Genomic DNA, 16,970 nt, shown 5'->3' on the forward strand with positions numbered 1-16,970 from the left:
AATTCCTTGAAAAAAAGTAAGTAGAATTTTCTAATAAACATTTATTTTCACTTCATAAAAATGAATTTCAGTTAAAAATTTAGATTATAATTGAATATCAAAAGTAATATAGCGTGAATTTTTAAAAATAATTAAATTTTGAAAAAGTTTCAAATTAAAATTTGAAGATTTTTAGTTAAAAACACTAGAAAAAAAAATTAATTTTAGAGAAGTTACAAATTATTGCAGAAATTCAATTATTTTTACTAATAATAAAACTGATCGCAGCGTTTCAATTATTTTTCATACAATTATAATTGAATTCCTTGAAAAAAAGTAATTATGTTCATGCAAGTTTTAATAAAATTCGACAAAAGAATTCATTTATTTAAAAATTTGTTAATAAAATTCCTTATGAGAATTGAATTTTGAGAAACATTCAGTTATTCAATAAATTATTTACTTTTACATTTAAATAATTAAATTCTTCCGGAATTTTCTAATAAAAATTGATTTTCATTTCATAAAAATGAATTTCTGTTAAAATTTTAGATTATAATTGAATATTAAAAGCAATATAGCGTGAATTTTTAGAAATAATTGAATTTTGAAATTAAATTTTTTGAAAAAGTTTAATTGAATTTTCTTTTATATTATTTTGAAGTTTTTATTTTCTAACATCCATTTAATTAAAAAATTTAGGAATAATTGAAATTTCGTGAAATTGAATATTGTAAAGAAATGGATTTGAAAATTGCCAAAGAACTTTTTCGAAAATTATTAAAAATAATAGATATATGAAGTAAAATTGTAGTTAAAAATTTTTGAAAATAATAATTGAATTGAATTAATGAAAATAATTTTGAAGAAGTATTCTTATAATATAAAATAATGATTTTATTACTTGGTCATCTTTAATTATTATAAAATATGAAGAAATCGATGACTCCGAGTCGAAGACTTGGAGTTATCGATTTCTTCATGTTTTATAGTTATAAAAAAATTTAATAAACTAAAATTTCATTCATTGTAAAAAATAACACCAAAATTGATTATTTTAATCTTTTTTGGTGTTATTTTAATCTGCAACACTTTTTAATACCTCACGATTTGCTGTGTTCATAAATGCAAAATAAAATAAAATTTTATTCTTCCAGAATTGTATTTTTAAATAAATAAAATTCTTATTGAAAACTTTTTTTTTTTATTTAAAATGTTTAAATAGAAATTTTGCGTTATACATCTTTGGAATTTCGAACAAGTTGGAAGAACAGAAGGAAACTGAGAAATTTGTTAGTCTCGACTACTCTCTCGTTTCCTTATCGTAGAAATAAGGTAAAGGCGGTGGGGTAGTCTTTAATGGAACCTTTACAATGGTAGAACAATAAACTTATTTTCTAAGACTTTACCAATGAAAACCCATAAAGTAAGAAACTTACTAATTTGTAAATTTAGAAATTAAATAATTCAGAGAACGATTCAGTTATCTAATAGTTATTATGCGGAGAGAACTCGGCAGTGAAATTGGTTTAAGTTTTTAAAAGAAATTGTAAGCAATTAAGTAGATAGGAAACTGTACGTTGAACACTGAAGAACATGTCCAACTCTAATCGTCCAAACTTTGAGAATATACTTGGAAATTAGTTTACACTGAGAAATTTCAAATTCAATTCAATTTCCTGTACAATAACCGCATTATTAATTACGACCATTCAATTTTGTCTGAAGTAAATATAATGTACTATTTAAACTATATATAATAATAATAAAAATTATAATAATAATAATACATTTTGTTTTAGTCTTAAAGCCACTTTTTTCTATATTACTGTTTCTAAAAATTAATCAAGTCTGTTTTAAACGATTTAGAATTAATTAATTATTAAATATTAATTAATTAATTTAACAATTTATCAATTCATAAAAATAAAAAATTTTATTTAAAATAAAAAATTTTTTAATAATAAAAATTAAAAAATATTTTAACATGAAATGACTCGTCTGACTAAAATTGATCTTTTCTACTGAAAATTCCCAAGCGTCTAAATTCTTTTGTCTGACTAAAATGGTCTTTTGCTACTTAGAGGAGTGTTTAAAAATTTATAACATACATTATAACGATTGGAATTGATAATTTTTAATTTTTAATGAGTAAAATTTCGCATATTCAGATTTAGAGAGCAGGTGTTATAATCCGTGTGGACCGATTGAATCACAATATTCATTTATTTACCTTCAATCGTGTTGAAACAAAAAATATTTGAATAAAAGTAAAAAATATTTTATGCAAACAGACAAATATATATATATATATGTAATACACGAAAAAGCTTGGAAATGAAAATAGAAAAAAAATAAAAACGCAATTTTTCTCTCTATATTTGAATAAAACTCGGATAAACTATTATTAAATAGAAAAATAAATAAAAAGATAAATAGAAAGATAAATAAAAAGATAACCAAAAAATAAATAAGAAAATACCTACAAAAATAATAAATAAATAACAAAAATATGAAAATAATTGCAAAGAAAAATAAAATACAAAGATAAATAAAAAAAGGGAATTAAAAAAGAAATAGAAAAATAAAAAATACATTAAAAAAAAAAGTAAAAACTATAAAAATTATTAAATATTAAAAAAAAATTTTCTACACATTTATTTACGAATTTCTTCAAAAGTAAAATTATTCGAAAACATCAATAACTTGCTTTTTAAATATCTTTGAGAAATATTTAATTATTATTTTTCCTTAGGAATTAGATTTTTAAAAATTTTTACTAGAAAATTCTATGAGAATTCAAATATTTAAATACAAAAATAAATAATTTATTGAATGCTTCTAAAAATTTAATTCTCATAAAAAATTTTAACCACAAATTTTTAAATAGTTAAATTCTTTTAATGAATTCTAATAAAGTTTTTAAGAACAAATAATATTTTTCGAGAAATTCGATTAAAATTGTTTCTGAGATGAATTTTATTAATTATGAAAATAATTGCGAATTTCTAAGAAGAATTTTATTATTTATGAAAACAATTAAATTATTGCGAAAATATTTATAAAAAATTTGTAAATAATTCAGTTCCTTTTAAATTTTTTATTACTTATGAAAATAATTAATTCTTTACGTAGAATTTTATTAAATTTTTTTTTAAATTATTGAATTGTTTGGAAAGTTTTATTAAAATTGAAAATATTTAAAATCATTGAATTAAGGATAATTATTATTGAAAATAATTTAAATTTTACCAAGAATTTTATTTAAATATTTGAAAATAATTGAATTTCGGAGATAAAATGCAAAGATAATTGAAAATTTCACGAGCATTATTTTAAATTGTTTAACGTAATTGAATTTTTGCCATGAAATTTTATTATTTATGAAAATAATTGAATTTCTAAGAAGCATTTTATTATTTATAAAAATAATTGAATTATTGCGAAGATATTTATAAAAAATGTGTAAATAATTGAATTCCTGTGAAATTACACTAAAACAGTAGATATTAAAGAAAATCATTAAATTAGGGATAATTTTATGGAAATAATTAAATGTTTGCGTAGAATTTTATTAAAATTTTTGAAAATAAATGAATTTTGAAGAAGAATATTTATTTATAATGATAATTGAAAATTTGACGAGCATTTATTGAATGTTTTTGAACATAATTGAATTTCTGCGAAAAAATTTATTATTTATGAAAATAATTGAATTATTACAAAGAAATTTAGAGAAAATTTGTAAATAATTGAATTCCTGTAAAATTTTTATTATTTATAAAAATAATTTAATTTTTGCGTAGAATTTTATTAAATTTTCTTTTTAAGTAATTGAATTTTTTTGGAAAATTTTATTAAAATAGTAGATATTGAAAATCATTGAATAAAGGGAATTTTGAAATTTTGAAAAGAATTTTATTTAAATTTTTGAAAATAATTGAATTTCAGAGAAGAATTTTATTGTTTAAAAATATAATTGAAATTTTGACAAAAATTTTTTCAACATACTTGAATTTCTGCAATCATTTGTAACTTCTTCAAAATTCAATTTTTTTTAGTGTTGTTAACTAAAATTCTTCTATAAATCCATTATTTTTAATAATTATTTAAATTTTAAATATATGTTGACAAATTTAACTAATTTTAGAAGATTTTGAATTATTAAAATTTTTCAAAGATTTAAGTTCATTAAAATTTCCAATTGAATTAATTTTGAAATATTTATGTAAAATTATTTATTAAATAATTTATTTATTTTATGATAGTTGTTTAACATTTAATTTATTTAAAAAGAAATTATTGTTAGAAATGGAAAAAATTGAAGGTTTTTTTTATCAGAATTCGTGGTAATTTCATAGTTTATAAGGCAAACAAAAAAGACTCCAAAATTAAAAGTATAAAAAAACAGATTTCATAAATTTAAATTTGAAACCTTTTCAAAATTCAATTATTTCTTAAAATTCACGCTATAATGCTTTTAATATTCAATTATTATCTAAAATTTTAACTGAAATTCATTTTTAAATCAATTTTTTAAAGAAAATTTTACGAAAATTCAATTCTTTAAATACAAAAGTAAATAACTTATTGAAAAATTAAATATTTTTTTGAATTGAATTTTCATAAAAAATTTTATCAACAAATTTTTTAAATAATTGAATTTTTTCGACGAATTCAAAAAATTTTTTAAGAATAATTACATTTTTCGAGGAATTTGATTAAAATTATATTAAACCTAATTGAAATTCTGCGATGAGTATTATATTATTTCTGAAAATAATTGAATTGAAACTATTCAAAAAATTTTTTAAGAATAATTACATTTTTCGAGGAATTTGATTAAAATTATATTAAACCTAATTGAAATTCTGCGATGAGTATTATATTATTTCTGAAAATAATTGAATCCCACTAAACAATTTTATTATTTATGAAAATAATGGAATTATTGCTAAGAAATTTATAAAAAATTTGTAAATAATTGAATTCTTTTAAAATTTTTTACTATAATTGTAGATTTTTGAAAATAATTGAAATAATTAATTCGTTAAAATATTTTTGGAAAATAATTGTAATTGTAATTTGTAACTTCTCCAAAATTCAATTTTTTTTAGTGTTTTTAACTAAAATTCTTCTATAAATCCAGTATTTTCAATAATTAGTTAAATATATGTATTAAAAAAATTAACTAATTTCAGAAGAATTTGGATACTTTTAAAATTTTTTCAAAAATCTAAGTTCTTTAAAATTTCTAATTAAATTAATTCATAAATTGAAATTTTCTAAAATTTCAAATTGAAACCTTTTGAAGTTCATCTATTTATGAAAATTTGAACGCAACTCTTTTAAAATTCAATTTATTTTTAAATATTTATTCTGAGTAATTTTTTTATGATAGTTTTTTAAAGAATTATGTTATTTAAAAATAAATTCTTGTCTGAAATTGAAGGTTTTCTATTAGAATTCGTGGTAATTTCATAGTTTTTGAGGCAAACAAAAAAGACACAAAAATTCAAAATTTTTTTATGAATTCTGAAAATTAAATTTTTTTCTAGTACTTTTAAAAAAATCTGACTTTTCCCTGATCAATTTTACTTTTCCTGACTTCTCTGACCTGTGCCTTATAAATAAAAAAAAAAAATAAAAAACCAAACTGAAAAATAAATAGAGATAAAAATAAAAAACTAGGAAAATAAATAAATAAAGTAAAAATAGAGGAAAGCTAAAAAATTTGTAACGTTTGGCTAGTAAATAAGGAGGAACAAGTTTCCAATATCCTGTTAATTACTAGCGCCTGTGAGCGAAGTTCAACACCTGACTCGAGTTTTTGATATCTTTAGAGATTTCTTTTTTTTTTTTTTTTTTTTTTTCTGAAAGATACAGTGTGGAGTGAAAGAAAAACAAAAGAAAGAAAAAAAAAAAGAAGAAAAAATTCTCGACTTACCTCAACAGTAACTGTATCCACCCAGTTGCCTTCGACGCAGAGTTGGAAAGAATCCACCCCAATGAACCAATCAGGACTTGGATTAATACGAGCCACTACGCTGATGAGAGAATGATTGCCATCAAGAAATGCTCTCGCAATACTTGTCCCTTCGCCCTGTGGCACTGAAGGGCCAATGAACGATTGTAAGATGTTTGGAAATTCGCCCCCTGTATCAAGACCATCCGTTCTTCCTGTCTCAACGTATTGCCTCACTCCAGAGGAGAGCCTCTCGCCGAGACGGTAAAGGGTGTAGGTGGCGTCGTGAGTTCGACCTGAAAGTTGTAATTAATTGGATCAAATCTAATTACCTTCCATCTTAAATCCAGCAAATTTCCAACCAAAACCTTGTAATCCGATAATTTCAGATAGAGATGAGGAATAATTTTCTCTGATTTCATTTTCTTCCGAAAAGCAAATTACGTACATCTCTCTCTCTCTCTCTCTCTCTCTTTCTATATTTATACGATTCTGAATTTTCATAAATAATTTCCCAAGGAAGAGAAAAATTTAAAACTAAAAATATTCCTTTCTACTGAATTATTTATTTTCGTAAGAGGTTGAAGTATATGCACTCATTATTATTCTTTGAAATAAAATGGAAAATCTTTTACTTCAAATTCATTTTTTCACGAGTATTATTAAATACTTCCTCTATGAGGAATATTTCATAATAATAATATTTAATAATATTTATCAGTTTAGAATTTGAATTAGAATTAAAATCAATAATTATTAAATAATACTAGCAACTTCTTACTTCATATTTTAAATAAAATTACCAATTTTAATAATAATAGAATTTAAAATTTTTTGTTGAAAACACTAAAAAAGTTCAATTTTGGAGAAATTACAAAAATTGGATAAATTCAATTAGTTTAAAAAAAAAATTAATAAATAAATAAAATTCTTCTTATAAAATTCAACCATGTACAAAATTTCAAAAAGAAAATTCTCGTAAAAATCTCAATTATCTTTATAACTAACAAAATTCTTCTCTAAAGTTCAATTATTTTCCAAAATGTCAAAAAAAATTTTTTCCTAATTTCAATTATTTAAAAAAATTTTCCTCCATTCAATGATTTTCAATATCTATTATTTTAATCAAATTTTCCAAAAGAATTCAATTATTTTCAAAAATTTTAATAAAATTCTACGCAAACATTTAATTATTTTCATAAAAAATAAAATTCTTTTTAAAAATTCAATTATATTGAAAAATACCTAATCGTAGAATTTCAATTATACTTTTTAGTACCATTTTAATTAAATTAGTCAAAATAATTAAATTATTCCTTAAAATTTTCCATAAAATTCTTGAAAGAAATTCAAATATTTACAAAAATTGTATTAAAATTCCTCGCAAGAATTCAATTATTTTCCTAAATAATAAAATTCTTCGTGAGAATTCAATATTTACAAAAATTGTAAATTTTTTTTTTTACAAAAATTCAATTATTTTCATAAATAATAAAATTTTTCCCAGGAATTCAATTATTTGAAAAAAATGTGATATAAAATTCTTTACAAGAATTCAATTATTTTCAAAACTTTTTAAAAAAATTCTTGGCAAAATTTTCAATTGTTTTTAAAAATTATCCTCAATTTATAGATTTTTAATATTTACTTTTTTAATAAAATTTTTCAAAAGAATTCAATTATTTTCAAAAATTTTCAATATAATTCTACGCAAACATTTAATTATTTTCATGAATAATAAAATTCTTTTTAAGAATTCAATTACATTCAATTATCATTTATTTAGAAGTATATAAAGAACAAAAATCTGCAAAATTTCAATTTGACAAAACATAATATTTAACAAAATTTTAGTCTTTTAATGAAAAGAAGTGAAAAAAATGCTGATGATTTCTATTTGTCATTTCAATTTTGAATTAATTTTAAAATAAAAATAATTATAACAATAATAATAAAATATACAATCTATTTAAAGTTAACAAAAAACAAAAGTATAAACAAAAGTCAACTTCAGAGTGTGAGGGACAGAAAAAGTGAATAAATGAAAGAATGAAAGAAAATTCAAATTATTATGAAGTTAATTTTTTTTCAATTTATATTTATAATAAATAATTATAATAAATATAATAAATAATATAAAATAAGGCAAATAAATAAAATAAGGAGAAAACATTCGGACAATGAATAAAAATATTTATTTACTCCAACGTTTCAAAATCTAAATGATTTCCTCTTCAGTAAGTCTATCCAAAAAATATACACAAAATTAAAATAATAATAAAAAATAATTTAACAATAAATAAATAAAATAAAAATTAATGAATAATTATCTTACCAGAAATCAATAATTAAAATAAACGAAGACTTAAACTTTATGCCCTGATTTATTCGTTTATTTTAATTATTGATTTTTGGTAAGATAATTATTCATCAATTTTTATTTTAATTATTGTTAAATTATTTTTTATTATTATTTTAGTTTTGTGTATATTTTTTGGATAAACTCCCTGAAGAGGAAATCATTTAGATTTCGAAACTTTGGAGTAAATAAATTATTCGTTGTCCCAATGTTTTCGTTTTATTTGCCTTCATTTACAAAATATCTCGGACGTTAAAGATTTAAAAATTAAATTAAATATTAAAAAAATAATTAAATTTATAAATTACAATAAGTAATAAAAATATCGTCGTTCATTTAAACTTTCAAAACTTTAGGATCATCATCTTCTTCTATATTAATAATCATTGTATTCCAGTAATCTTTTCGCAGTTTGAAATTAGTTGTTGTTTGCTGTTTTGTTTCCTAACTTTTTTTTAATAATTTTTCTTTTAAAATATTTTCAACTTTAAAATGAATGTGTTGAAAATCATCGAAATTGTTGCAAAGAATTTTATCAAAAAATTTATTTTGAATTTATAAAATTTATATTTATATTTATATAAATTTATATTTGAATTTTTTTTTAAATAATAGAGTTTCTTTAATAATTTTAATTAATAATTTTGAAAATAATTCAATTTTCGGAACAATTTCTATCAAGGTTTTAAAATAATTGTGTTTTGTTAATAATTGAAATAGAACATTCAATTATTGAATTTATTGAATTTTATTAAAATTTTAGAAACAATTGAATTCTTTTTAAAAATTCTTATAAGGAATAAAAAAAATTGAATTTTTTCGTGAAATTTTTTTGAAAATAATTGAATTTTTGCAAAGAATTTTACTATTTATAAATATAATTGAATTGTTTCGAAGGACTTGTAAAAATTTTTTAAAATAATTGAATTTTTTCAAAAAATATTATTAAACATTTTTTAAAATTGAATTCTTTAGAGAAATTTTATTGATATTATATTAAAAATAATTGAATTTTGGCAAAGAATTTTACTATTTAAAAATATAATTGAATTTCTTTAAAGAATTTATTAAAATTTTAGATAATAATTGAATTCTTTTGACAAATTTTATTAAAATTGCATTAAAAATAATTGAATTTTTGCAAAGAATTTTACTATTTACAAATATAATTGAATTTCTTGGAAAAATTTATTAAATTTGAGAAAATAATTGAATTCTTTTGAAATTCTATTAAAATTGTATTAAAAATAATTGAATATTTGCAAAGAATTTTACTTATAAATTTTATTTTATAATTTTTATTTATAAATAAAAATGAATTGTTTCGAAGGATTTATTAAAATTTTGAAAAATAATTGAATTCTTTTGAAATATTTTATATCGAATTAAGAAAAAAATAGAATTCTTTTGTGAAATTTTTTTGAAAGAAATTGAATTTTTGCCAAGATTTTATAACGAATTAAGAAAAAAATTCAATTCTTTCGTGAGACATTTTTTTTTTGAAAATAATTGAATTTTTGTAAAAAATTTACTATTTAAAAAAATATTTGAATTCTTTCGAAGGAGTTATTAAAATTTTAGAAAATAATTGTATTCGTTCGTGAAATTTTATAAAAATTTTGTTTAAAAATAATTGAATTTTTGAAAAAAAATCTACTATCTGTAAAAATAATTGAATTCTCACCAAGAATGTTATTATTTATGAAAATAATTGAATTCTTGCGCGAAGAATTTTATTAAAATTTTCAAAGTTAATAAACAAGAATAATTAATTAGTAAAAATTAGTTAATAATTGAATTTTTTTAAAGTTCGAATTTGAAATTATTCAAAAATTCATATTTGAAAATAGAAAATTTTGTAATTTGCATAATAATAATAAATTGAATATCACGTTCCGCAACATTTGCTAGTTTATAATAAAAGTAAATAACATAAAATAAAATAAATTATTTATTACCAATAAAAACGGTACTTTAAATAATATAAAATTCAAGATTATATTTGCATTTGAATAAATATGTGAAAATAATTTGATTGAAAGTAAAATAAAAAATCGAAACTAATTGTTCTTATATATTAAACATTTTTTTTACTTTATTGAATTATTAAAAATATCTGAGCTCTGAAGATTAAATTTAATGATTAAATTATTAAGTTGGAATTCAGTTTCCTGTTCATGAAAAATAGAAATTTTATGAATAGTTTATAGTTTATGTTTTTTTCGTGTAGTTTCTAGGTTAATTTTTCATTTATTATTCTATAAAATATTAAAAAGATATAAAGAAAGGGGAATGCATGAAAAAGAAGTAAATAAATAATTACAAACGACTTTTAATTCGAAATCACAATTGTCTGACAAACGCTTTTAATTGAGAATATTTTAATAAAATATTTGCTCTATTTTATTAAATAGAGAAACAAGTAAAAGTGCTTACAAACTTTGTTTATAAATATCAAAATATAAAGAAAAATTAATTATTTAAATATTAAATATCAAAATATAAAGGAAAATTAATTATTTTTTTTTTTTTTTTTTTTTTTTATTGTTTATACTCCTGCCCTATTGGCCTTACGCACTTCGACAAGAGTCCCCGAGAAATACTTTTTTTGGATTAAGCATAACCATTCTACTTTAGAAATTTTCTATATATTAACCTAATTTGCGTCTACAGCCGACTTTATTAGGAGTACTCGCATTACGCCTGGACCACCCGTCAATGGGTTTTCTCGCCAGAGAAGAGGGAAACTGTAGAAAACCTCTCTGAGTACAACCGGTTTATCGACAGTCGAGTTCTAATGGTGTGTACCGGACAATAATCGACGGTGCACATCATTATACCTCGACGTCAAACCTCCCGCTCAGATTGTCTCACGTGCCGGAAAAATACCAAGCCAAGTGGGCGCGAACCAAGGGTACTTATACCCTTGGTCCTTAAACGACCACCAACGCCAGGCATCTATCCGACTGAGCCAATCTGTCGGTTAAGGAAAATTAATTATTTAAATATTAAATATCAAAATATGGAGGAGAATTATTTATTTAAATATTAAATATCAAAATATAAAGGAAAATTATTTATTTTAATATTAAATATTCAAATATATAAAATAAAACTTAGTAACAAAATATAAAAATACAAAAAATTAAATTAAATAGCAAAGTATTAAAATATGGAAAACTAAAATAAATACCACAAAATATTTTAAATAAAAAAATTCCCCCTCTAAGAGACGATAAAAAATATTTTTTTCAAAGAAAAATTGAATTCCACACTTAGAAACGCATTATCCACAAAAAGTGTCCCTTTAATTACCGTTACACAATTTTCTTCGCTTTAATTACATTCAAGAAAAGAGGTTTGAAAAAAAAATCGCAGATACAGAATAAAAGACAATGGCTCTCCTTTTGTTTTTTCCAAGTCAAAAGAGAGAATCCCTTTATTCTCGATTGTTTGTAAGAAAAAAATAAATATATTTATTTTAACTGAGACTTTCAAATACAATTGCAATTCAGATTCTCACAAACTAATATATATAGTATATAGAAAAGCGCGCGCGGGGGTATGGAAGAATAAAAAAAAAAATGAAAAGAATGGAGATAGGATCGTCCGCTTAATGGCGTGATCGTTAGTCTCATACCCCTCTTTTTTTTCTTCTCTTTTTTTAGCCCTATATACCCCCATGAAAAGGGGAAATGTGAAAAATAGCCGAGGGGAAAATAGTCGATAAAACTGAATTTATGATCAATTAATGTACTTGACAAGTATTTTTGCGAATTATGCAAAATAAATATTTGTTGGAAAAATGAAAAATTTCTCAAAAAAAAAAAAAAGATACGATATGGTCTCGTGGGTTTGGTTTCTTTCGTCACATGATTCTTCATGTTATACATAATAGTCCCACAAGAATGTTGTCATGTTCTTAATTTCCCTCGTGGTGTTTCTTCAAATTATAATTTCGGAAAAAAAATTTTAAATTAGAGAATTGTTCTCTAAATGTTAATTTTTAGATATTTTTTTTTTGCACTCTGGGAAAAATGTTTGAATCAAATTTTCTATTTTTTGAAGTAGAATTAAGTTTTAGCAGACAAAGTTTCACAGTAAAACGTGAAGTGTTAAAATAACACCCGAATGGATTAAAAATTTAAAATAATCTGCAACAGTTTAATCTCTCTAGGATTAAATTAACACGAGAAAGGATTAAAATAATCTATTTTGGTGTTATTTTTAACTATGAATGAAATTTTACTTTAAATAAAACACCGAAGTCAACGATTTAATTGTGTTCAAAAATTTAAAAAAATTCTCGTCAAAATTTCTATTCTCTTTATAAATAATAAAATTCTTCTGTGATATTAAATTATTTTACAAAATTTTAATCAAATTCTTGTCAAAGTTTTAAATATTTTCAAAAGTTTTCTAAAATTCAATGATTTTCAATATCTACTATTTCAATAAAATTTTCCAAAAGAATTCCATTATAAAAAAAAATTTGAATGAAATTCTACGCAAAAATTCAATTATTTTCATAAATAATAAAAATTTTTACAGGAATTCAATTATTTACAAATTTTTTTTATAAATTTCTTCGCAATAATTCAATTATTTTCATAAATAATAAAAATTTAACGGGAATTCAATTAATTTAAAATATCATATTCGAAAAAACAATTATTTAACATAATTTTTATACAATTCTTCACAATAATTCAATTACTTTCACTAATAATAACATTTTTCATGGAAATTCAAGTGTTTAAAAAAATATTTGATAACACTCTATACAAGAATTTAATTATTTTCATAAATAATAAAACTCCTTAAAGAAATTCAATTATTTTCAAAAGCAATAAAATTCGTCACAGAAATTCAATTTAGTTCACAAATTTTCCAAAATTCTCGTCAAAATTTCAATTATAATTTCAATTATAAAAATTATAAAATTCTTTTAGGAATTCAATTATTTTCATAAATAATAAAACTCATTGCAGAATTTTAATTATTTTTAATGCAATTTTAATCGAATTCCTCGAAAAATGTAATTATTCTTAAAAATTTTATTAACAAGTTGTTCATTTCATGACCATTAAGCTTCCTCAATATATATTATTATATATAATTTTAAAAGTTAAATAATTATAATAGCTTATTAAATATAATTAATAAATCTTCTTTTTAATAAATCAAAAAAAAAATTAATGTTTTAAAGTATTAAGATAAAATTTCAAAAAATACAAAATTTCAATTTTTTTATGAAAATCTAAAATATTTATTAATTCTATAAATATTGATAAAATATATACTTTATATACATGAATCGATTCGTTTTTATGTCAGGAATGCAATTTTGACAAGAATTAATGAAAATTTTAATATAGAAAAAAGTTATTTTAAAAAATCCAAAAATTAATTTTTTCAAAAATTAAAAAATTGTTAAAAAAAAATTTTTTTTTAGATATTTTTGAAAATCCTTCTGTCTGATTTTTAGTATTCATGACCGTAATACACCTAAAAATTTTTATCAAAATCCGTCAAGACGTGTAAGAGAAAATTTGTCCACAAGAATCGGTGACACACACACACACACACACACATACATCCGGACATTTGTTCCTCTCGACGAATTATATATACTACACTTGAAAATTTGTAAAAATAATTGATTCTAAAAAATTCGGAAATCGACATCACTATAAGGCTTCCTTTATGAGGAAGCAAAATTCGTCCAAAGAATGTAATGATTTAAAAAATTTGTTGATAACATTTTTTATGAGAATTTAATTTCAAGAAACATGAAATTAATAAATTTTTAATAAATTTTTGTATTTAAATAATTGAATTCGCGTAGAATTTACTAATAAAAATGCTTTTAAAAATGAATTTCAGTTAAAATTTTAGACTATAATTAAATATTAAAAGCATTATAACGTGGATTTTTAGAAATAATTAAATTTTGAAAAAGTTTCGAATTAAAATCATTGAAATTATTAATTTTTCATATTATTAACAAACAATTCTGTAGAATTAATTATTTTTAAAAGTGTAATAGGATTTTTATTGAAATTATTTCAAGTTTTTATTTTTCAATATATATATTTAATTGCAGAATTTTCGAATAATTGAAATTTCGTAAAATTAAATTGCAGACAAATGAATTTGAAAATTCTCAAAGAACTTTTTTAAAAATTATTAAAAATAATGGATTTATTGAAGAATTTTAGTTAAAAACACTAGAAAAAAAATTAATTTTAGAGAAGTTACAAATTATTGCAGAAATTCAATTATTTTCAAGATTAATAAAATTCTTCTTAAGGATTCAATTATTTTGACTAATAATAAAACTCATCGAAGCGTTTTAATTATTTTTCATACAATTATAATTGAATTCCTTGAAAAAAGTAATTATGTTCATGCAAGTTTTAATAAAATTTGACAAAAGAATTGAATTATTTAAAAATTTGTTAATAACATTCTTTAACAGAATTGAATTTTGAAAAACATTCAATTATTCAATAAATTATTTACTTTTCCATTTAAATAATTAAATTCTTGTAGAATTTTCTAATAAAAATTGATTTTCATTTCATGAAAATGAATTTTAGTTAAAATTTTAGACAATAATAATTGAATATTAAAAGCAATATAGCGTGAATTTTGAGAAATAATTGAATTTTGAAATTAATTTTTTTGAAAAAGTTCAATTGAATCTTCTTTTATATTATTTGAAGTTTTTCTTTTCTAATATGCATTTAATTAAAGAATTTGGGAATAATTGAAATTTCGTGAAATTGAATATTGCAAACAAATGGATTGGAAAATTGCCAAAGAACTTTTTCGAAAATTATTAAAAATAGTAGATATAAAGTAAAATTGTAGTTAAAAATTTTTGAAAATAATAATTGAATTGAAATAATGAAAATAATTTTGAAGAAGAAGAATATTCTTATAATATAAAATAATGATTTTATTACTTGGTCATCTTTAATTATTATAAAATATAAAGAAATCGATGACTCCGAGTCGAAGACTCGGAGTTGTCGATATCTTCATGTTTTATAGTTATAAAAAAATTTAATGAACTAAAATTTCATTCATTGTAAAAAATAACACCAAAAATGATTATTTTAATCTTTTTTGGTGTTAATCTAATCTGCAACACTTTTTAATACCTCACGATTTACTGTGTTAGCAATAGTTTAATGTTTATGCTAATTTAGAGTAAAATTTATTTAAATTAAAATTTAAAATAAATTTAAATTTATTTAAATTCTACTTTAGAGTAAAATTTAATTTAGTAATAAATTTTAGTTTAGTACTAAAGTTCGCTTATCATAAATAATTTCTTATTTGAATTAAATTTTTGTTTTACTTTAATAAATAAATAAAGTTCTTTTTTAAATCCTTTGATGGTTGAAACAAAATTTTTAGTTGAACCAAATAATTCTTTGGTTAACGTTTTATTGTAATCTATTTATTTCATTGAGTTATAAAATTTTATATTAAAATAAATTCGTTTGCTTTATGTTTAAATAATTTTTTACTATACATTTAAACAATTTTCTGCTTTATGTTTAAATAATTTTTTACTATATATTTAAATAATTATTTGTTTTATATTGAAAAATAAATTGTTTCGAATAAATTCTTCTGTGAGTGTAAAACGGAGAAATATCAATATATGATTTCTGGCTAATTCTGTATAAATTCAAACAGAATGGTAAATTCCATTTCGAAATATGTACATCTATAGTGAGCTTTTAGAGTTAAATATAAAATCTGTTATTGAGATATCAAACGGAATTGTCCACTAGAGTTTAATTATATCAAATTGCAGTGATTTTCTACCGTTCATTTGGAAAAAATACATAATGTTATGAAAAGTCAGTGGGAAAAAAATAAAATAAAAATACATTATATGTTGATAGATGTCAAAAACAGTATTTTTTTAATTTTCTACTTGTAATTTCTGTATTTTAAAAATAAATATAATTAAAAATTAATAAATAAAAATATACAAAAGCAAATGTAAATAAATGGAAATAAATAAAAATAAAAAATAAGAATAAACAGAAATAAATAGAAATAGATAGAAATAATTAATAAAGAAAAGTGAAAATAAATAAAACAGATAAAAATAAAAATAAGCATCGCAATAGACGGAGAGAAATATATAAATGACTCTCTATAAAGATATATGTGTTAATTGATGATAATCACAATCCACTCGACGTGCGCAGTGACGACCCTAATCTGTTTTGCCGACGTCTTTTTGCTTGTGTCTGAAGAAGAAAAAAAAAGATGAGAAGTCTAATTTGTTCCGAGTGCTATGGGACATTTCATAGCACTTATACGAGGTCTACATCCATTTTACTGGTATATGATCAAAGACGAAGGAAGCGGAGGTCAAAAGATCTTTCGAGCTCACGCCACTATAGACACAGTATTAATTAATCTAATTAACGAGGAAAAGCTCATAAGAAACTTGAAATAGAATAATTTTTCAAACTTTGAACAATCTCAATTCAATGGCACTCTTTATTTTCAATGTGTATTATAAATGTTGAACAATTTATTTTCTCATTATTAAGAATTTTTTATTCAAAAAGAAGAGAAAAATTATTTCAATAGGTACATTTAATTAAATTCATTTCATTTTTTTCGTTCATT

The 16,970-nt window shown here is 20.3% G+C and overlaps 1 protein-coding gene across 2 annotated transcripts in view; it reads right to left on the reverse strand.

Moving 5' to 3' along the window:
* The window catches only part of LOC122510311, a 352,060-nt gene that overhangs the window by 75,805 nt on the left and 259,285 nt on the right, over positions 1 to 16,970 (reverse strand). For both annotated transcript variants that reach the window (XM_043624853.1, XM_043624852.1), the window contains exon 3: positions 5,927 to 6,240. In XM_043624853.1, the coding sequence (XP_043480788.1) occupies positions 5,927 to 6,240 (314 nt within the window). The remainder of the gene's footprint in view (positions 1 to 5,926; positions 6,241 to 16,970) is intronic.

The sequence above is a fragment of the Leptopilina heterotoma genome, unplaced genomic scaffold (assembly GCF_015476425.1).
Source record: "Leptopilina heterotoma isolate Lh14 unplaced genomic scaffold, ASM1547642v1 Lhet_68, whole genome shotgun sequence".
Classification (NCBI taxonomy): Eukaryota; Metazoa; Arthropoda; class Insecta; order Hymenoptera; family Figitidae; genus Leptopilina; species Leptopilina heterotoma.